This window comes from Carcharhinus amblyrhynchos, chromosome 16 (genome assembly GCF_965287045.1).
Source record: "Carcharhinus amblyrhynchos chromosome 16, sCarAmb.v2.hapA, whole genome shotgun sequence".
NCBI lineage: Eukaryota > Metazoa > Chordata > Chondrichthyes > Carcharhiniformes > Carcharhinidae > Carcharhinus > Carcharhinus amblyrhynchos.
This window is the reverse complement of record NC_137339.1, coordinates 8,531,305-8,554,109: the sequence shown is the minus strand read 5'-3', so window position 1 is coordinate 8,554,109 and position 22,805 is coordinate 8,531,305. Positions and strand designations below refer to the sequence as shown.

Below are 22,805 nucleotides of genomic sequence, written 5' to 3'. Positions count from 1 at the left end.
AAGGGTGTTTGGGGATCTGGCGAACTAAAGAGTGGATGGAACGACCCTTGGGTGAGCTTGAGTAATTGAGGAGTCACCAGTTTACGAGGACCAACTGTTTTTAAATCTCACGCCTTGTGTTGCCCTGTGATCTTTGGGATCAACAGCACCCCCCCCACCCCCCCTCTCCGTCACTAGCCAGTCGCTCACACCGTACCAGAAGGGAGATGTTACTTTTAGATTGGAAACATTTGCCAAGGGAAACATTCTTTGGCGCAGGGCATTAACTTTGTCCGATTCTTGTCTAGCTCCCCCGTTAACTGGACAGGAGATAACCGGCTACAATGCAACCCCCTGTGATTCAGGCCTCTAATTATACAGTCTCTCATTTTACCACTTGCGTCGCTGTGTTTCTCACGAGTTAGATTTTGAAGACCAACTCTGTGGCCGGAATTTTACCGCCACGCCCGCTCCCCAGAAACAGGGGCGGGCGCGGGACGGAATTCTCCGTCGGCCTCGGGTGGGATTTTACCAGCCTCGCCCGAGCGAGGGCGTCGAAATCCCGGCACGCGTGTCCGGACCTGGTCATCGTGAACACACGGCGTTAAGCTGTTTGCTTGCCTTCAGGAGATCACGGTGGGGGGGGGGGGGGGGGCGGTGACGAGGGTTACTTTGCCAGAGGTCAGTCATTACAAAATGTCGCACAAGGAGCAGTTCCACACATAAAAAGACCATCCCCCCCTTTCCATCCTCCTTCTCCCCCCTCCCCCATCAGTACGCACGGCGGAGCAGTCACCGGCGATGGCTTGGCCGTCCCAGTTGCCCTTGCGAGAGTAAAGCAGTGGAGTGGGGGGGGTGGGGGGAGAGAGTAATCAGTGTCCAAATCTCTGGTGGGCAGAGAGAGGGGAAGACAGGGGAGGTGGGTGGGGGCGAGTTCCTTTCATGCACTTGATACCAATCTGAAGGGGATTCAATAAGAGGTTCCTTTACCCCCTTCAAAACCATGTTCCTTTGACTTTTTTTTTGAATAAAGTTCTAATCTCTTGAAAAGAGTTCCTTTTTTTTTGAACCAAGAGGTATGGAGTGTTAGGAGCATGTAGACTTTGAATAGATACCCCACCCACATCCATTTTGATTGCACAGGCAAATGTTCAGGGTTTTTTTTTTGGACAGAGGATTCTTGTGGGACTTTGGGGGTTGAGGAGGGTGGGGGGAGAGGTGTACAGGAAGATTTTACCGTCCCAGTTTAAAATCTTCCCGCAGCCAACACATAAATGGCATTGTTCCTGGTGCACTGATCCAGCCATCTGCTTCCTGCTTTACCAAGAGTCTTGCAGTGGGGCTTTTTTTCTTGCCTTTTGTTGGCCTACACCACAGTTCAAGCGTTCAAGAGGACGCTGTAAATCTTGAGCTTTATTTGCTTCCCCCCTACCCTCGATCGGATATCAATTTCTCTTTTAAATTAAAAAAAAATGTATCTTCAAAAGCGGAGGCCTACATCTGACGTCAAGCCGTGGGGCCTGGACGGGAGTTTCGATTCCACTCATCTCCGTCGACGCGCGTGCGGGTCAGGAGGTCATGTTACTGCACGCTGGCGTCTGGGGCTGCCGGGGTGGCGGACCTGGAAGTCACGGTGGAGGGGGGCGCCTTCTCCAGAGCCGGGCTCTTCTCTCCTTTGGCTGCCTTGGGGACGGATCCTCCTGCAGGCAAGGCCTTGGTCTGGGCCTGCAGGTTCTGCCCGCAGATGCGGTGGTGCTTTTCCCAATCTTTGTGCTGGCAGAAGGAGCCGCAGTAACGGGCGGCGTTGCAGCCGCTGCACGTCTCGCTGGCTTTGCGTCCACAGTTCCAGCAGCTCTGAGGAAAGAAAAGTGGTCAGGGCTTGGGGTTAAAAGGTCACAGTTGTTTCCCCCATCCCCCCCCCAAAAAAATGTACTCTTATCTCCAAAACAAATTTTTAATAACATCATCGATGAGAAGCAACACAAATCTGGTTATTTATTTGGAGATGATTGTATCCTCAGATACTTAAGCAGTTCATGTCCAAACGCAGCAAGACCTGAACTCTCACCAACTTTTACAGATGCACCATAGAAAGCATTCTTTCTGGTTGTATCACAGCTTGGTATGTCTCCTGTTCTGCCCAAAACCACAAGAAACTACAGGGGGATGGTGAACGAAGCCCAATCCATCATGCAAACCAGCCTCCCGCCCATCGACTCTGTCTACACTTCCTGCTGCCTTGGAAAAGCAGCCGGCATAATCAAGGACCCCACTCACCCCGGACATTCTCTCTTCCACCTCCTTCCGTCATACAAAAGCAACTGACTCAAGAACAGCTTCTTCCCTGCTGCTGTCAGACTTTAGAAGAATGGGGGGAGATCTCCTTGAGACATATAAGATGATGAATGGGATGGATAGGATAGAGGTGGAGAGACTCTTCCCGCTCAGAAAAGGACAGTAGGACTAGGGGGCACAGCCTCAAGATAAAGGGGGGGCGGTTTAGAACGGAGTTGAGGAAGAACTTCTTCACTCAAAGGGTGGTGAATCTCTGGAATTCTCTGCCCGTTGAAGTGGTGGAGGCTGCCTCGCTAAATATTTTTAAGACGCGGGTTGATGGGTTTTTGATAAGAGAGGGGATTAAGGGTTATGGGGAGGGGGGCGGGAACGTGGAACTGAGCTACGACAGATCACCCATGATCTTATTGAATGGCGGGGCAGGCTCGAAGGGCTAGATGGCCTACTCCTGCTCCTATTTCTTATGTTCTTATGTTCTTTTGAATGGACCTACCTCACATTAAGTTGATCTTTCTCTACAGCCTAGCTATGACTGTAACATTACATTCTCCTTTCCTTCTCCACGAACGGTATGCTTTGTCTGTGTCATGTGCAAATAACAATACTTTTCATGGTCTGCTAATACATGTGACAATAATAAATCAAATCAAAAATATCCAGGCTTAGGCCGACAAGTGGCAAGTGACATCTGTGCCACAGGAGTGCCAGGCAATGATCATCTCCAACCAGGAAGGATCCAAGCTTTGCCCCTTGAAATTCAATGGCATTGCCATCACTGAATCCCTCACTATCGACATCCAAAACTGCACGGGACCACCACATAAGTGCTGCGTTTTGGTAGGACAAATCTGAATGCAGATTACAGGGTCAACAGCAGGGTTCTGAGGAATGTGGAAGAACAGAGAGATCTTGGGGTTCATATCCATAGATCTCTGAAGGTTGCCACTCAAGTCATGAAGAAGGCTTATAGTGTGTTAGGGTTTATTAACGGGGGGTTTGAGTTTAACAGCTGTGGGGTTATGCTGCAACTATACCAGACCTTGGTGAGACCACATTTGGAATACTGCATGCAGTTCTGGTCACCTTACTATAAGGAGGATATGGAAACATTGGAAAGAGTGCAGAGGAGATTTACCAGGGTGCTGCCTGGTTTGGAGGGTAGGTCTTATGAGGAAAGGTTGAGGGAGCTGGGGCTTTTCTCTTTAGAGCAGAGGAGGATAAGAGGCAGCTTAATAGTGGTTTATAAGATGATGAGGGATACAGATAGAGTGGACATGCAGAGATTATTTCCTTGAGTGGATGTAGCTGTTACTAGGGGGTATAACTGACTCGCCAACTTTAAGGGCATTCAAATGGTCATTGGATAGGCATATGGATAATATTGGAATAGTTTAGGTTAGAGGGTCATTAGATTGGTTCCACTGGTCGGCGCAACATCGAGGGCCGAAGGGCCTGTACTGCGTTGTAATGTTCTATGAGGTTCATGGAGGGAGATATAGGAGGGATGTCCAAGGTAGATTCTTTACTCAGAGTAGTTGGGGTGTGGAAACATAGAAGATAGGAGCATTAAGGCAGAGGCCATTAAGAGCAGGAGGAGGCCACATTTTGTGCTCGCAAGAATTGGTTCTACACTGGGTCGAGAGTGTAGTGTCCGAGGCACTGGACCAGTCAGCCTGTGGTAAAAGAGGGGTCACTAATGCTTCAGGAGTGCCAAGTCCTGTGGGTGAAAGCAGAACCTACCTCACTGGTGTCTTCCTGCTCGTTGATGACGGTGAACGCGTCCTCGGCTGCTTGCCGCTTGGCGTCCGCTATCTTCTGCTCCATCTTGGCCCTCTCCGCTGTTATCATCTCGTAGGCTTTCTGCTCGGCCTCAGTCACTGCCTTCTGCAACTGCGACACAGCCTGACGTTTGACCTCGTTCACCGCCTCCTCTAATTTGCCAGGGAGAAACAGAAATACGGCTAAGAGAACGCAAGGTAGCAATGCAGGGGCTCAAAACCATGAGGGGTTTTGATAAGGGCAGAAACTGTTCCCCTGGTGGGAGGGTCGAATGGCAATTTATTTATTTATTTATTAGCGTCACAAGTCGGCTTACATTAACACTGCAATGAAGTTACTGTGAAAATCCCCTCGTCGCCACACTCGGGCGCCTGTTCAGGTACACGGAGGGAGAATTTAGCATGGCCAATGCACCTAACCGTTTGGATATTTAAGGTGGCTGACAAAATCTGGATTGTTCCCTGAAAGGGGCTAGCACAGACCTGATGGGCCGAATGGTTTCCTTCCATGCTATTTGATGATACCAAGTTGTGCTGTAAGGGAGCAACTGAGCATCTGGTCAAAGAGGTGACACTTGGATGGAAGGAGAGAAGTTTAACCTTAGACTAAGTGGATATCCAACTATTCACCCACAGAACGTCCCTCAAATGGACACAATCGGCAGGGTGTATCCAGAGTACGGAGTTACTGACTCTAGACTTTAATTCCATTTAAACCTCGTGTATGATAGAATCACAAAGAAAGAAATAAATAAATGGCAGGTGCCTGGCACTGTTCTTATTCAGTCGTCACTTGCAGATGGGAGTGCCACCCACACACATACACCACACGTGCATACAATGCGTGTATATACACACACACACACATTAACTTCAATATATTTCTCCTCCCTGCTGCCTTTTTCCCTTCCTTTGTTTCAGATCCAGCTCCTGCTTCCTAATAACGCACACCTTCCCCAGATTCTGGGAGCATTTGGTGAGGATTAAGTTTAAGTTTGTTTCTAAAGTTTATTTATTTGTCACAAGTAGACTTACATTAACACTGCGATGAAGTTACTGTGAAACTCCCCTAGTCATCACACTCTGGCACCTGTTCAGGTACACTCTGAGGGAGAATTTAGCCTGGCCAATGCACTCAACCAGTACATCTTCCGGACCGTGGCAGGAAACCAGAGAACCCGGAGGAAACCCACGCAGACACGGGGAGAACGTGCGAACTTCACACAGACACTGACCCAAGCCAGGAGTCGAACCCTGGTCCCTGGCGCTGTGAGGCAGCAATGCTAACCACCGTGATGGGGTCATTGTTCAAAAATAAGGGGGCGCACATTTAAAATGGAGAGAAGGCAAAATGTTTATCTCTCAGAGGGTCAAGAGTCTTTGGAACAGAGAAGGCAGTGGAAGCAGGGTCTTTGAATACTTCCACAGCAGAGCTGGTTAGAGGTGGATAGGCTGGGAGGGTGATAGGTTAGTGGAGAGAGGCAGGATATAGATTTGAGATTACTATCAGATCAGCCACGATCTTATTAATTGGTATAGCAGGCCTGAGGGGCTGAATAGCCTATTCTTTGTTCAAACGTTCATATTCTAAACAAATTATCTATCTTTCCTATCTGTTTAGAATTATTTGTACTTTTTAAAAGTTGGAGACAGCTTACAATCAATTGATTGGAATCACTGTTGATTTGTAGGCAAACATGGTCGAAAGGGTCCTCCTCAGCAAATCACAGAATCCCTACAGTGCACGAGGAGGCCATTCGGCCCAGCGATTCTGCACTGATTCTCCAACATGGCATCTTATCCAGGCCCCATCTTCGTTACCCCAAGTATTTAACCCACTAATCCATCTAACCCACACATCTTTGGACACTTAAGGGGCAATTTCCCAGGGCCAATCCACCTAACCTGCACACCTTTGAAAACAAAGGGACAATTCAGCACAGCCAATCCATCTAATCTACCTTCTTTGGATTGTGGGAGGAAAGCGGAGCACCTGGAGGAAACCCACGCAGACATGGGAATTAGCAGCCTATCTGCTATTAGTGTTATTGATAAACTGTCAGGGTGTCAGGAAAACTCCCCACACCACCTGTGTCGTTTGTTTTTTATTGCTCACTTTTTGGATATGTTTGCCCCTGCCTGGGCCAGTGTTCATCACCTCTCCTGGTCACTCGAGAAGATGACGGTGGCCTTCTGCTTGGTTGCCCATTTGTTAACGGTGTTCCAGCAGTATTGTTATGCCTATAACGCAACGTGGGATTCTCTACTGGGGGTTCACACAGTGGGAAAGGGAATCAGGCACTACCCGCTGTAGTGCTAAAAGACAAAGGAAACTAAGGATGGGATTTTCCAGCCTCCCCAAGCATGTTTTCCAGCAGCAGAGACTCCCCCCCATAGCCTAGTGGAATCTTCCAGCCCCGCTGGGTTTTGTGTTGACTGGAGAACGTGCCATGGGGAGGTGATCATCATCAGCAGGACTGGAAAATCCTGCTGCTGGGGAGGGCTGGAAAACTTCAGCCTAAAGCAAACAGATGTAAATAAGTGAACAGTCTGTAGGTTTTAATCTGTAATTCCATGACCTTAAACTGCAATCAAACAACATGACACCATGGATTTCTTCCAGTTTGTTTCATATTATTTTCCTCCAACATTTCTTCCTTCAAATAGTCAACGGCCCAGTTTAGACCTTTTCCCCACCAAGTGGACTGGAAACCTCAGTGTAAACTGCAAACTGCATTAAACTAGCTCCATTCTGGCTTACCTGCCTTTTTCCAAATCTCATCGGGGACATATCCAGCTGATGGCCTGTGACTGATCTCTCGCAGAAGCTCTGTGGAAATACAATTAAACCGCAGGTAAACCCATTGGCCTGTTTCTCCGCAACGCACACCCAAATGCTCACAAAAGGGGGATGCCCCGACGGAGGAATCCGCCACGGAAGCACTCCCTTCCCAGCGAGGGAGATGTAGCTCCAGTTCCTTCACCCTCACCCCTCCCGCAGCGATGGCTCTGCCCCACTCACCGGACTGAATGGTGTCGGTATTCCCGGGGCTGAGCTGTCGGAGGTGGGCGCTACTCCCCTTTCGCACGTCCTCGGTGTCGTTGTAACGTCTCATCCAGTAGTTCAGCTCTTCCCGGTCGGCCTCTTGGCAACGGCAGAGGACAGCCAGCGAGCGACGGGTCTTCTCCACCATGTCCATGATGCAGTTCAGGAGCTGGAATCAAAAGCGAGACGTTTACATTTCTCTGTGACCTGGCTCTGCCTGTTTAGCTCCATTGTGGACAAGTAGTAGAGTCAGGGTCAGGTTTACATCATGGAAACAGGCCCTTTGGCCCAACTTTTTTTAAACCCATAAGCTAGTCCCAATTGCCTGCATTTGGCCCATATCCCTGTCTACCCATCTTACCATGTAACTGTCTAAATGCTTTTTAAAAGACAAAATTGTACCCACCTCTACTACTACCTCTGGCAGCTCGCTCCAGACACTCACTACCTTCTGTGTGAAAAAATTGTCCCTCTAGACCCATTTGCATCTCTCCCCTCTCACCTTAAACCTATGCCCTCTAGTTTTAGACTCCCCTACCTCTGGGAAAAGATGCTGATCTGTGCCCCTCATTATTTTATAGACCTCTATAAGATCACCCCTAAGCCTCCTACGCTCCAGAGAAAAAAGTCCCAGTCTATCCAGCCTTTCCTTATAACTCAAACCATCAAGTCCTGATAGTATCCTAGTAAATCTTTTCTGCACTCTTTCAAGTTTAATAATATCCTTTCTAATAATAGGGTGACCAGAATGTACACAGTATTCCAAGTGTGGCCTAACCGGTGTGTTGTACAACTTCACCAAGACGTCCCAACTCCTACATTCAATGATATTGGTGAGATTCCATAAAATCTACTTTCTCCCCGGGTGGAGAGAGAAAATCTTGCTGCCGGCAAGGGTTAACTGGGCCACATTTCGTCCTTACATCAGTGAGCAAGTCAACATGACGCCAGCTATACTATCCCAGGACTCGCTGCTCCAGAAAAAGCTTCCATTATCAGCTTTCCTGCTCTAATGTAGGACTTTTGCTGTTACAATGCTTGGCAAGTTTGAAACAAAATATTAAAAAAAAAGGATTTTAAAAAATGAAAATGAGTAAACCAACAAAGATCATAGAATTCCTACATACAGGAAGAGGCCATTCTGCTCCTTCGGATCTGTACCAACAACAATCCCACCCAGGCCCCATTCCTGTAACTCCACATATTTACCCTGCTAGTTCCCCTGACACTAAGGGGCAATTTAGCATGGCCAATCCACCTAACCCGCACATCTTTGGGCTGTGGGAGAAAACCGGAGCACCTGGAGGAAACCCACACAGACATGGGGAGAACCTGCAGGCTCCGCGTAGACAGGTACCCAAGGCTGGAATTGAACCCGGGTCCCTGGCACCGTGCCACCCATTGATTGATCTAAAATATTCTCCAACCCAGTGATTGGTTGGTCGTGAGTAACGGACAGGGAAGATCCCAGCTCAGAAGCTTCTTAATCAGTTTCTCCAGCTCCAGTGGACAGTGATCAGGGATGGAAGAAAAGGACTGGCTAAACAATCTTATCTGCTCCGATAGGGGTCTGTAAAATTCTTTCTAACAAGGAGAAGGAGGAGTCAGCACCTACATGATCCAAATGTTTCCATTCCTCAGCCCACTCTCGGTCAGTCAGTCGATGGTCGATCATCTCTTCCTGGTACACTCCCCGGGTTCCTCCTGTGTCGGTAAAGGACAGAAAGAAAAATGTTAACAGGCTGGGAGTGACACGTTATCTTTACTCTTGTGTACGACGGGCATATCAGACCCTTGAAGACTTTGAAAATCTCTTCCAAAGCTGCACCCAATGTTTCCATTGTATAATATATGTCTGGGAGATTAAAAGTGGCCACCAAAACCCCCACAACGTTAATACAAGAACTGTGCTTACGTCCTGTCTGAACTAATAGCGGACACTTCACTGCGATAGGATAAAGGGTTGCAAGTTGGACCCTGCTCTGATGGGAACTCTCTATACCACACTGACATTTAACCAGCAAAATCCACCTTTGTCTAACTGGCTTTATTTATAGCATTTTCGCCTTTCAGTCTGAGGGTCGAGCATGCTTACCAAATCTTGTGTGTCTAAAAAGATGAGGTGTCTCTTAACTGGATCCCCATCCAGAAGATGAAGAGTACAACTAGGCACCAATCCTTTTCCCTGATAATAGGTTTATTTACAGAATGCGGCACTACATAAGTCTGCCTTCTACCTGCAAGCCTACCCCCCCCTCCCTCACCCTGTGTCCCAGCGATCTCTATTTATAAGTGCTCCACGTACTTAAAACATGCCCTTCATCTGTGCATCTCAACCCTATAATTAACACATCTTCAAGAGAGATAAGGGCCCCGGATTTACCGGCACACCCGCCCTGAAGTCGGAGTGGGCAAGGCTTGCAGAGCAGCATTCTCCGTTGGCCTCGGGCACGATTTTATGAGCCTCGGGTTCTAGGTTGCTCCATATGTGACTCCAGTCCTGAGGGCGGTTACTTTATTGTATTCATTTATCAGTGTCACGAGTAGGCTTACATTAACACTGCAATGAAGTTACGGTGAAAATTCCCCCATGGGGGTGGTGGCAGGGAAAACCCAAACTGGGATTATCCAATTCTTAACCTGTTCCCCCAGGGCCATTGGACAGCTATCAGGAGTGGGCAACCTGGCTAATCCATTCTTTCTCTCCCTCTTTCAAGCCAGGAGTCCTGATACTAACCCTATGCTCTCAGTTATGGCTTCATTTATAGCATTCTCGCCTTTCAGTCTGCGGGTCGAGCATGCTCATCTCCCCACCCCAGAGACCTGAGCACAAACGTGTACCTATGCTGATCCTCCTGCTGCAGTACTGAGGGACTGCTGCACTGTTGGGGGGTGCCTTTTCTGCATCAGGCGTTAAGCCTCATACATCTGTGGCAGCTCAGTGGGTAACACTCCTGTCTCTCGGTCATGGGGTTCAACTCCCGTCTAAGAGACTACAGCATAAAATCGTCATAGTGTCATTAGACTAGCAATTTAGATACCCAGGGTTATGCTCTGGGGGACCGGGGTTCAAAACCCATGACAACAGACAGGGCAATTTGAACTTGATGAAAATCTGGAATTAAGAATGTCTAACGATGAGCCGTTGTTGTAAAAACCCATCTGGTTCAATAATGTTCTTTAGGGAAGGAAATCTGCCGTCCTTACCCCGACTGGTCTACACGTGACTCCAGGCCCACAGCAACGTGGTTGACTTTTAACTACCCTCGGAACTAGCCACGCAAGTCACTTAATTCAAGGGCAATTTGGGATGGCTGGCCCAGCCAGCGAGGCCCACATCCCATGAACGAAAGAAACAAAAGTCCAGGCCGCTACTCGAATGCAGTGCCTTATTCAGGTGTTAAGCAGAGATCCTATTTACCCCCTCCAGTGGTTGTGTAAGATCCCCTGGCACTATTTTAAAGAGTAGCCGGGGAGTTCTCCCCAGCGTCCGTGCCAACATTCATCCCTCAACCAACATCACTTAAAAAACCGATTAGATCATTGCTGTTTCTTGCAGTGCACCAATTATCCAACAGCGTTTCTGTAATTACCACAGCCACTAGATTTGAAATGCATTCCATTGGTTGTAAAGCAGTTGATGGCTCCCTGAGGTTGCTAGATAAATGCAAATCTTTCTTTTTTTTGCCCTAATGGACCCACAGTGTGACACAGTGGTTAGCACTGCTGCCTCTCAGCGCCAGGGACCTGGGTTCAATTCCCAGCTTGGGTCACTGTCTGTGCGGAGTCTGCACGTTCTCCCTGTGTCTGCGTGGGTTTCCTTCGTGTTCTCCGGTTCCCTCCCACAAATGTGAAAGACGCGCTGGTTGGGTGCACTGGCCGTGCTAAATTCTCCCTCGGTGTACCCGAACAGGTGACGAGGTGATTTTCACAGCAATTCCATTGCAGTGTTAAGGTAAGCCTACTTGTGACGCTAATGAATAGATAACCCAGGCCTCCCTTTCTCTTTCCAATCGGCAAATCCGTGCCGTGCCCGCCCCGGAATAACCAGGGATCCCCGCGCGTTAGCTGTGACCAACCTGCCCCGTGCTGAGCGGCTCACCGTGATGCCTGTGTCGGTCTCGGTACTCTGGGACTCGCTGGGGGTCTCTGTACAGGTGATTCATGGCCACGTCGTCCAGGCTGTAGTGCTGCAGCGGAGGAGGAGTCGGATGGAGCGCACCGTTTGGTGGGTGAGGTAAGCCAATGTTCGGGCTGTGCCGCTGGGCGGGGCTAATCGTACACACCCGCTTCGCTGGGGGGTCACGGTCAAAACCATTCTCTTTATTCCTGAGAAGAGGGAAGATAACGTCAAAGTGAATTAAAGCACTCGGGGTGGGGGTACGGGATCAAATCCCTGCCTCACAGGCTTAAATGTATGTAGTGCTAAAGGAGAGACATGAATTTCTTACACGCAGCAGGACAATTGCAAGAATGCCAAATTTCAAACAAGCACACATTTATCCCACGGGAGAAAAAGGGTGTCGACTGGTTGGAAAGTTGACTCTGATTGGCTGAGGCGTTGCCATGGAGAAAGCAACAGGGATCTACTGGCTCCTCAAACTCCTGGGTAATTCAAAACAGGTGCCAAGTTTGAGCATATTCCTTTTGTTTGCAGTGAATGTGTCCCTATCATCCCTATTTACCAATCATCTCAAATCTGTCGTTTTGACCCGTCTGCCAACGGGAGCTGTTTTTCTCTCTATTCGCTTTGTTTCGCTGGATTTAAATTTAACACCTCTATCAACCCTCTTCTCTGAGGGAGAACAATCCCAGCTCCTCTTATCTATCCTCGTCATTCAAAGCCCCGCCATCATCCCAATCATTCCTGTGAATCTTTCCCGCAGCCTCTTCGTAAAGTGTAGTGCCCAGAATTCGGCAAAGTACTCCAGTTGTGGTTGGCCCATGGTTTTGCCAAGTCCATAGTTCAGATTTCCTGAACGGTTGTGCCACACAGGTGCTAGCCTGGCATGGACAATCAGGTGAGGCTGGCCCATTGCACTGAGGGGACGCTGACGCCCGCGACTGTCATTTGCCCTGGCTAGGGTAGAGGAAAGGATCAGGGTAGCCAATGAGGTTAAACCGAGGCTTTACCTGATGAAACTTCTTAAAGCTGCCTCTGCTTTTTGGCTAAGGGGAAGCGTTAGATCGATGGAGTGCAATGCCTCATCCTGTCAGCTGGGATCTTATTTGATCGAGCCCAAGATGGGATACAATGTCTTGTCTGGCCAGCTTGGATGTGGACCCTGGGGATCACAATTGGTTTCGATTTGAATTGGCTTTTTTTTGATTAGAATAAAAGTACCGAAAGATACCATTAAAAAAAAGGTTGTGCCACAGAGCAGCTTGGTTACTGCCCCTTCACAAATTTGCACACAGTGCCCATTTCCCTCTGAGCATCACTCCTGACTGCAAGAGAAGTTTATCATAGAGTCCCTACAGTGCACAAGGAGGCCATTCGGCCCATTGAGTCTGCATCAACAACAATCCCACCAAGGCAGATGGTGGGCTTGCAGAAGGTGTTTACCTTTCCGGGCTGCTCCTCTTGCCATTCTCGTTGACCTCCAGCAGGTCTGTTGAGTTGACGGGGGATGTGGCGTTGGCATTCAGCAGTAGGTGCTCATGTTGTGCCAGGTACTGAGCTGGTGTTTGTTTCGCAGAGCGGGCACAGTGTAGTAACTCCCTCTGCAGTAAGGGCAGGTTGGCCTGGGAAAACAAAACAAGACCTCAGCACCGTCTCCAAATGCTATCCATTATTTCCACTGTCATCAACTACAACAACTTGCATTCACGTAGCGACTTTAACACAGTAAAATGTCCCAAGGTGCAACACCACAGGGTTATCAAACAAAATTTGACACCCAACCAAGTGACAAAATACTAGGACAAGGTGGTCAAAGAGGTAGGTTTTAAGGACAGTCTTAAAGGAGGGAAGATAGAAAGAGAGTGATGAAGAGGTTAGCGAAGGAATTCCAGGGCATATGGCCCGAGGCAACTGAAGGTATGACAGCCAATAGCAAAATGGGGATTAACAGAGATACGCCAAAAGTCAGATTCGGAGATCCTGGAGGGTTGTTGGGCTGGAGGAAATGACGGAAATGGAGAGGCCATCGAGGGATTTGAACACAAGGATGAGAATTTTCAAATATCTCAAACTGGAAGCCAATCTAGAATCATAAGCAGAATGAATAAATGGCAAACTTCAATTCAAAAGAAAGCAACATCTTTCAAGAGAAATAAGGGATATAAAAAAAAAATGAGGATTTAACAACCTATTTCCCTCACACTTTATCCCAATTACATAGAACGTAGCTAATATATAGGGGGGATGCTCTGGTAATTACGTAGGGGAGGCAATGACCTATTGGTATTAATCGCTAGACAGTTAATCCAGAAATTCAGCAAATGTTATGGGAAAAAAAAGCAACTTACCGTGGATGCTGGAATCTGAAATCAAAAGGGAAAATGCTGGAAAATCTCAGCAGGTCTGGCAGCATCTGTAAGGAAAGAAATGAGTTGGTGTTTCGAGTCCACATGACCCTTTATCAAAGATTTGTCGAAGGGTCATCTGGACTCAAAACGTCAGCTCTTTCCTCTTCTTACAGATGCTGCCAGACCTGCTGAGATTTTCCAGCATTTTCTCGAATGCTGTGGGGACCTGGGTTCGAATCCCACCACGGCAGATGGTGGAATTCAAAACAAAAATTACCTGGAATTAAGAATCTACTGATGACCATGAAACTACTGTTGATTGTCAGAAAAACCCATCTGATTCACTAATGTCCTTTCGGAAGGAAATCTTCCATCCTTACCTGGTCTGGCCTACATGTGACTCCAGAGCCATGGCAATGGGGTTGATTCTGAACTGCCCTCAGGCAACTAGAGATGGACAATAAATGCTGGAAAGCAGCGACGCCCATGTCCCAGAGATGATCAATAGTTTCAAAAGAATATTGGGTATCCAACTGAACAAATTTAACTTACAAAGCTACAGGGCTAGAGCAGCTCAAAGGGACTGATTACTTTCTCTACAGAAAGCTGGGTGCAGACTCAATTATGTGTTATATGATCCTAGTTTCTGCCTCTGTATCTTAGAGTCCCTATAGCACAGAAGGAGGCCATTTGGCCCATCGAGTCTGTACCAACCAGGTCCTATCTCCATAACGCCACATATTTACCCCGCTAATCTCCCTGACACTAAGGAGCAATTTAGCCTGGCCAATCAAACTAACCCGCACATCTTTGGATTGAGGTGGAAAACTGGAGCGCCCGGAGGAAACCCACGCAAACTCCACACAGACAGTGGCCCGAGGCCGGAATCAAACCCGGGTCCCTGGCACCGTGAGGCAGCAGTGCTAACCACTGAGCCCAGTTTTTGCCTCTGTATCTGAAAGTTATTTCCACGCATTGATTTGGCTATACGTGAACGAGATCTTGTGATTGCTCCCGGATTTATTCGGCTTTGGCTTGAGTTTGAAACTAAATGTGATTTAGTTTTCAGGAGCTGTAGCTGAGTGGGCAGCAATTCGTATCCCTTGAACTGTAAGGCCATGGGCTCAAGTCCCGTTTCAGAGACTCGAGCCCCTAGCGCAGTGCTGCAGAACCTCCGAACTCCTAGAGCCACCCAGCCTGCACCAACAAGAACCCCACAGTTTCGAATGGCAGGGCAGGGTTGAGGGGCCGAATGGTCTACTGCTGCTCCCGATTCGTACGCCCGCAGGTTCGATTTGATCGCCGTTCAGGTTGCCTCTTGTGGAACTGGCTCGCAGCCAAAAATCTTCCAGCCGTGATAGTCCCAGTGAGCAGAGATTAAATCCCTGGTGGGAGAGGGGGGAATGCAATGGGTCCTTTCATTACTAACTGCTGTTCTGCCATGCAAAATGTCTGATTAGATGAAGCAGAAGTGGATGCTTCACACGTACCCCTCGCAATGTGCTACATTATCCAACAACACTGAACTCCAGCTACGAGGCAGCCAACACCACAGCGCAGTCAGGATTTTTTTTTGGACCACAGCCTGGGTTGTCAAGGGTAGCCAGGAAAAAAAAAATGTAAAATCTGGCTTGCTCTGTGTCTTGTGATGACAGCGAAATCTGAAACACTAACACACTTCCAGTGACAAACCAATCGAGTGTGTTAATGTGCAATAAAAATATCTTCATTTCCTAGGCAACGGGGAGTCAGTTCCCACCGCTGACTCATTAGGACAATTTGGACTGGATTACATAGAATTAAATAGAATGTACAGCACAGAAAAAGGCCATTCGGCCCACAGTAATCTACACTCCCGTTTATGGTCAAGATTTGGGTCACCTGTCATTTCTTTGTAACGTTATGATAAAGCGCAGTAACAATGTGGATTTATATAGTGTTTTTAATAGAGTTAAATGTGCTAATGTTTTCCTTATGTGGCTAGGTTTCAAACATTTGATTTATTACTGTCACATGAATTAGCATACAGTGAAAAGTATTGTTTCTTGCGCACTATGTAGACAAAGCACACCGTTCAGAGAGAAGGAAAGGACAGAGTGCAGAATGTAGTGTTACAGTTATAGCTAGGGTGTAGAGAAAGATCAACTAATGCGAGGTAAGTCCATTCAAAAGTCTGATGGCAGCAGGGAAGAAACTTGAGTCGGTCATTATGTGACCTCAGACTTTTGTAACATTTTTCCGATTGAAGTAGGTGGGAGAGAGAATGTCTGGGGTGGGGTCCTTAGTTATGCTGGCTGCTTTGCCGAGGTGCGGGAAGTGTAGACAGAGTCAATGGATGGGAGGCCGGTTTGCGTGATGGACTGCGCTACATTCACGACCTTTGTAGTTTTTTGCTAATGCTTCTGATTTGGGAGATTTTAGCGCAATAAAGGTGCTATATAAATGCAGGATGTTACTATCTACATGGGCCTTCTCCCATCTCTTTGGCTCATCCTAACAGATTACCCTTCTATTCCCTTCTCCCTTGTGTGTTATCCAGCTTCCCCTTAAATGGATCAACACTGTTTATCTCAATTACTCCCTGTGGGAGCGAGTTCCATGCTAACCACTCTCTGGATAAAGATTTCTCCAGAATTCCCATTTGGATGATTCAGTTTACTCAAATGATTGCCATTAAACAGTGGGGTCTTGGGCTGCAGTGACCATCTAATGTGGTGTCTGATTTAGTGCAGTACTGAGCTCACACTGTGCCTTGGTGGGTAACTAGAGTCGTACTGACCAGAATGATCTTGACCTCAGGGCTGTATTGAGCTCAGCAGCGATGCCTATTCAGTGCCCCCCAGTCTGAGGAGGGAGGGAGGGAGGGGGTTTAAAAACAAAGATCTTTGCTGCAGATGAGAATCCAATGGCTCTCTGTGCATGTATGGTCGGGGCAGCACGGTGGCACAGTGGTTAGCACTGCTGCCTCACAGTGCCAGGGACCCGAGTTCGATTCCAGCCTTGGGTCACCGTCTGTCTGGAGTTTGCATGTTCTCCCCGTGTCTGTGTGGGTTTCCTCCAGGCGCTCTGGTTTTCTCCCAGAGATGTCCAAAGATGAGCAAGTGAATCGACCATGCTAAATTAATGTGTAATTTAGAGGGGTTAGCCATGCGAAACATGTGGGGTTACAGGGATAGGGCGGGGGGAGAGTCTTTGTCAGCGAGTTGATGCAAACTCAATGGGCCGAATGGCCTCTTCTGTACGGTAGGGATTCTATAAATGATTCAAGGTGAGGGCAGATTGGGCTTGACTGTGATATTTACTTGGTCAAACAGTCCACTGATGCCCACTGGCCAGGATAACTATTTGGTAATGTTTGAGGCATGATACCTCACACTCAGAAAGGATGTATTTGGTGTCACGGATATTGGCCAGAATTCTCCCCAAAAATTCAAGTGTCGAATTTGTGGAAAAAGTGGAGTAATTGATGCTGGTTTTCCAGTGGCAGTTCAAGAGAAGAATCTCTCTCACTCTGTGCACTGCAGAGACCATTATTGAATATATCATTAAAATTCAGTGGGCAGGGCCCATACCCACTGGAGAGACTAGCCGCATAGTGCTGAAAAGTGGAGAGCTAGTGTAGTTCCCATTGGAACGAACCACTCTGACGGGCGGGTGGGGGGGGGGGAACGGGGCGTCAGTCAGGCGGGGTTGGGGTGAGGGTAAGGGGGAAATCATAGAATAGAACCCGACAGTGCAGAAAGAGGCCCTTCAGCCCATCGAGTCTGCACCTAACACAATCCCACCCAGGCCGTACCCCGACATCATACCCACTAATCCCTCTGACCTACGCATCACTGGACACTAAGGGGCAATTTCTTAGCACGGCCAACCTAACCCACACATCTTTGGACTCTGGGAGGAAACCAGAGCACCCGGAGGAAACCCACGCAGGCACGAGGAGAATGTGCAAACTCCACACAGACAGTGACCCGAGCCGGGAATCGAGCCCAGGATCCTGGAGCTGTGAAGCAGCAGTGCTAACCCACTGGGTTACCGTGCCGCCTAATTGCCAGCGGGCCTGGAAATTTCAGTCCCAAGCCCGTTAAACACATGATATCAACATTGAACCTTAGTGTCAAATGTCATTTGATGTCAAATGAGGTGCCTCAAGGTTGGAGAATTCCAGCCATTACCTGGAGAAGGTGTTATTGGAAAAACAATATTATCCCTATTCCTATTCGAATTCTGATTAAAGGGTTATGGGGGTAGTGTGGGTAAAAGGCTTTGTGAAGGGTCCAATCAGCCATGGCCATGTTGGATGGCGGAGCAGGCTCGATGGGCGGAATGGCCTGCTCTTGTTCCTGTGTTGATGGTCCGAAGAATGTTGGGGTGGAAGGGAAGGATAAAGGACACTTTGAAACACAGCCCATTATATTCTCGGCTACTCAAAGGCTCCGGTGCATCTCTGCTGCCTGCAAGCTGCTAACCACAGTCTCTGACAGAATTCCCCAAAAACCCTCTGACAAAATTCATCTCCCAGGGAGGAGGTGGGGAGACAGCGCACATACAGACTTTTGCTAACTTAACTCAAAATCCTACTTTAACAGCTAGACAGAGTTTGATATTATGCAAATCACAGAATCCCTACAGTACAGAAGGCGGCCATTCGGCCCATCGAGTACCGACCACGATCCCACGCAGGCCCTCCAAACCTGCACCGACCATGCTGCCCGAGTGAACTAAACCCCCCTGCCTTTATAGGGACCACATCCCTTTATCCTGTATCTGTCAAGATGCCCCTTAAAAGTCACTAAAAGAACAAAGAAGAAAAATTTGGATGGGGTTCTCCGATCTCGCACGCCCCACTGCCAGCGAGAATGGAGAATTTAGCACTCAGCCAAATCCCCACTCGCTGCAGCGGGACTGGAGAATCGGGCAAGGTTGGAGAATTCGGCGCATCTTTCGGACCATGGGAGGAAACCCATGCGGAGAGACTTGAGGCCGGAACTGAACCCGGGTCCCTGACACTGCGAGGCAGCAGTGCTAACCACCGTTGCACACCCCAGCGAAAATCCCCTTCTCTTTGGCGAGATCAAAGACGGCTAAAGCTGCGCGTTGTCGATCAGGAGGGGCCGCACTGGTGCTAATGTTAGCCGCAGAGCCGTTAATTGAAATGGTTTCCATTATCTTTGCGGCGAGCAATTTTCCACGGTGCAGATTGGAAGGGGAGTCGCAGGGTTACATTAACGTAATGAAAGGCAGGTTGAAATGAAGGCAGTTACAGCTGCTTCTCTCATTGAGGATTCAGCTCAAATATCCAAACACATATGGTCCCTGTCATTTACTTTTCCCTCAGAGGGCGGATGCTACAGTGTTGAGCGAAAAAAAAAAATCCTCCCCTTCGAATGATTGCCACTAAGTGATATGATGTCCATATGGTGTGTGATACTTCCACACACACACAAAAAAAAAGATTTGCAGCATGGTTTCACACTCAAGACTCCGCAACAGACATCAGCCACCACCTCCCTCCCAACACCACCACCACCACCACCCCTCTCTCCCCCTTCCCCACCCCCTCCTCAGGAGAACAACTCCCACAATAAACGTCACTCGGTCAAGACGGCATTGAACAGCGAGAATTAAAAAAGAATCTCGCCCCGCTTTAATAACACTGAAGATACGCAAAGCCGCGCTCTAAATATAAAGAATAAAAGCTGCAACTGATGAAATGTGGCAGAAATTGGTGGAAATATCTGGCAGTGTTTTACAGTGTTGGTGGGTTTTGAACAACAAGTTTGTCACCATTTTTCTGTAGATATTACAAGATGGTAATGGCATCTTGGGTGGGCAATATGGCCGCCCCCAAGCCTCCTCCCCCTATTCCATAAGACCACGGCCAATCTTCTTCCTCACCTCCATTTTCTCACCCTGCCCCCTCAGAGGGTCCAAAAACCCATCGATCGCCGTCATGGATGTACCCAATGTCTGAGCGGCCACTCTCTTGAGGAAGAGAGTCCCAAAGATTCACAAACCCGAGTGACTAATTCCTTCTCCTCTCGGTTCAAAGATGGCTGACCCCTTGTTCTGAGATTCCCCCAAACCTGCTAGAAACAGGATTTCCAAAGACAGGAATGTTAAGGTCGTGGGTTTACCTGCTGTTCGTGTCATTCGGAATGCACTTAGTCCCAAACTCCTTTCTAGAAGTAGTGATTTATTGCCAATACCCACTCAGGGCCCAGATCTGTGGTGTAGAATCCCGATGGGGCAGAAGGAGGCCATTCGGCCTAATGAGTCTGCACTGACCACAATCCCACCCAGTCCCTATTCCCGTCGTACTTAACCTGCTAATCCCCCGATACTAGGATCAATTTAGCACTAGGCCAATCAGCCTAACCCGCACAAAGAACAGAATCCCTACAAGGCAGAAGGAGGCCATTTGGCCCATCGAGTCTGCACTGATCACAATTCCATCCAGGCCCTATTCCCATAACCCTACACATTTACCCAGCTAACCTCTATGAACTAGGGGCAATTTAGCGTGGCCAATGCACCTAACCAGCATGTCTTTCGGACTGTGGGAGGCAGCTGGAGCACCCAGAGGACACGGGGAGAAGGTGCACACTCCACACAGGCAGTGACCTAAACCGGGAATTGAACCCACGTCCCTGGTGCTGTGAGGCAGTGGTGCTAACCACTGTGCCACCATGCCGCCCGTGAGTTGCCAAGCGGCACGAGAACAGTGCCTGAGCTTTCGGACAAGGGGCTATACAGAATTTCATTCCCATGTCTAACTAACGCAGGGTCGGCAATTCTGGCTGGACACATATTCCTGGACGTTCCATTGCCTTCACCCACTTCCGGTGGGTAAACAAGCTGGCCGGAATTCTCCGGCCATTCATATCCCGTCGCCGCTGCCAGCGAGGATAGAGAATCTGGCACTTAGCCAAATCTCCGTCCACTGTAGTGGACAGCCAGAAACCTCCAGCAGCTATTGTTATTCACTATCGGCACTGTCAACAAACAGGAAATGCTCAAAAGAAAATGATACTTAAAATGCACGCTTGTAAGATTTTTCTCCTGGGTGTTGCCCACAGGAGTGTCCCAGGGGATTAGCCTTCGATCCTTGGAGACTGCAGGCCCATCCTGAAGGATTGGAGACTCTAATCCCTCCCACTGGAGCTTTTCCCTCCCCTTTCTGAAAAGCTAAGTGGCGACGCGAGCTTCTATTGATGGGGCGAGGGGCGAGGGCCTGTGCTGCACAGGAGGCTGGAAACAAGAATGGAGACCGGCAGGGAGGAGGAGCAGAACGTGTGGGTTTTCTTCCTGGTTTCCTACCCTTTCCTACTGTATTTCAGACTGACTGTTGGGCTAATGATGAAGCGGCCAAATTTTTCCTGTCTGACCCCAGACAAAAGGGGTGGCAAATGGTGGTGGGAGTCCAATCCTACCCTCAGTTAGACAGGACATGTCCTTCAATTGTCATGTTCTAATGTCAATCTGATGGAGATCAGTGGACTCATGCCTCATATCTTTTTAAATTCATTCATGGGACATGGCTGTCGCTGGCTGGCCAGTATTTATCGCTCTTCTCTAGCTGCCCTTGATCCGAGTGTCTCGCTAGGCCATTTCAGAGGGCAGTTACGCATGGAACAGGCCCTTCGGCCCAACTTGCCCACGCCACCCCCTTTTTTCAACCACTAAGCTATTCCCAACCTGGATAGAGTGGACGTGGAGAGGATGTTTCCAGTAGTCGGAAAAACTAGAACCAGAAGGCACAACCTCAGGCTAAAAGGGACGATCCTTCAAAACAGAGAGGAGGAGGAATTTCTTCAGTCAGAGAGTGGTGAATCTGTGGAACTCTTTGCCGCAGAAGGCTGTGGAGGCCAAGCCTTTGAGTGTCTTTAAGGCAGAGGTAGAAACGTTCTTGATTAATAAGGGGATCAGGGATTACGGGGAAAAGGCAGGAGAATGGGGATGAGAAAAATATCAATCATGATTGAACGGCGGAGCAGACTCGATGGGCTGAGTGGCTGAATTCTGCTCCAATGTCTTATGGTCTAAGTGCTCCCTTTTGCCCATATCCCTCTCTTCCCATCTTACCCATTTAATTGTCTAGATGCTTTTTAAACCACACTGCTGTGGCTTTGGGGTCACATGTAGGCCAGACTGGGCAAGGACAGCAGATTTTCCTCCCTAAAAGGGCATTAGTGAACTAGATGGGTTTTTCCAACAATTGACAGTAGTTTCACCATCATCATCAGTATACTCTTAATTCCACATATTTTTTATTGAATCCAAATTCCACCACCTGCCGTGGTGGGATTCGAACCCCAGAACATTAGCTGAGATTCAGCATTAACAGTTTGGCTATTAATACCACTAGGCCAGGGGAAGGGGAAGAATGGTGGAACACCAGACTGGCTGGTCCATCTAACTCATTGGACCATGGTGACAGTTCAGGTTGTTGCGTTGAACGTGGCCACTTAGGCAGAGCTGTGCCATTAGCACATCATTCACACCCCCAAAGGGACTAATCAGATATTCTCCAGAGAGCCAATCTCCAACAGCTCCACTTATGCAGTGCTGAGAGTCACTGCCATGTATTCATTTACTGAGATGAACATATTGGATACGTTAAAGACTCGAGACCATGAAGAGCCTGTTCCCCCAGTGACTTCATTAAAAAAGAACTCTGGCTGTTGCAGTCAAAAGATCTCATACAATTGCCATCGCACGTCACCCCTTGCATTAAACCACTGATTAACAAAACGTCATCTATTGAATGACCTTAATGTGAAATGTGAACAACAGCTCTGTTAAGGCAAGGTCATTATTAACTTATATGTTAATCCTGCATCCGTACGTCAGACATCACATCCCATTCTAACCGTTGCAACAGAATATTGCCAAAACAAAATGAAAAGAGAAAGAAAGCCAATTGGAGCACAAAATTTATGGTTGAAATCGCCAGTAGGACTTAACTGGATTTGCCTATTTCAGATCCATAGCCTTAAAGAGGTAGTTTGGGGTTACCTGTTAACCATTAAACCCACTCAATAGCCAACTAGAGTCATAGAGTCCTGTAGTGCAGAAGGAAGCCATTCAGCCCACCGAGCCTTCACGGGCAACAACCCCACCCAAGCCCCATCCCTGCAACCCCAACCCTGCTAATCCACCCCAAAACCAATTTACCATGGCCAATCCACCCAACACACACATCTATGGAAGGAAATTGAATGATTAACCTCACA

General features: G+C 48.3%; 1 protein-coding gene across 3 annotated transcripts in view; it reads right to left on the bottom strand.

Annotated features, from left to right (window-relative positions):
• Window positions 1-842: 842 nt before the first annotated feature.
• The window catches only part of LOC145353814 (protein CBFA2T1-like), a 124,885-nt gene continuing 102,922 nt past the window's right edge, over window positions 843-22,805 (bottom strand). For all 3 annotated transcript variants that reach the window (XM_080204642.1, XM_080204643.1, XM_080204644.1), the window contains exons 5-11: window positions 12,665-12,843; window positions 11,201-11,427; window positions 8,714-8,802; window positions 7,075-7,267; window positions 6,814-6,882; window positions 4,015-4,205; window positions 843-1,833 (exon numbers count right to left, since the gene is read on the bottom strand). In XM_080204642.1, coding sequence (XP_080060768.1) covers window positions 1,561-1,833; window positions 4,015-4,205; window positions 6,814-6,882; window positions 7,075-7,267; window positions 8,714-8,802; window positions 11,201-11,427; window positions 12,665-12,843 — 1,221 coding nt within the window. In that variant the 3' untranslated portion in view covers window positions 843-1,560. The remainder of the gene's footprint in view (window positions 1,834-4,014; window positions 4,206-6,813; window positions 6,883-7,074; window positions 7,268-8,713; window positions 8,803-11,200; window positions 11,428-12,664; window positions 12,844-22,805) is intronic.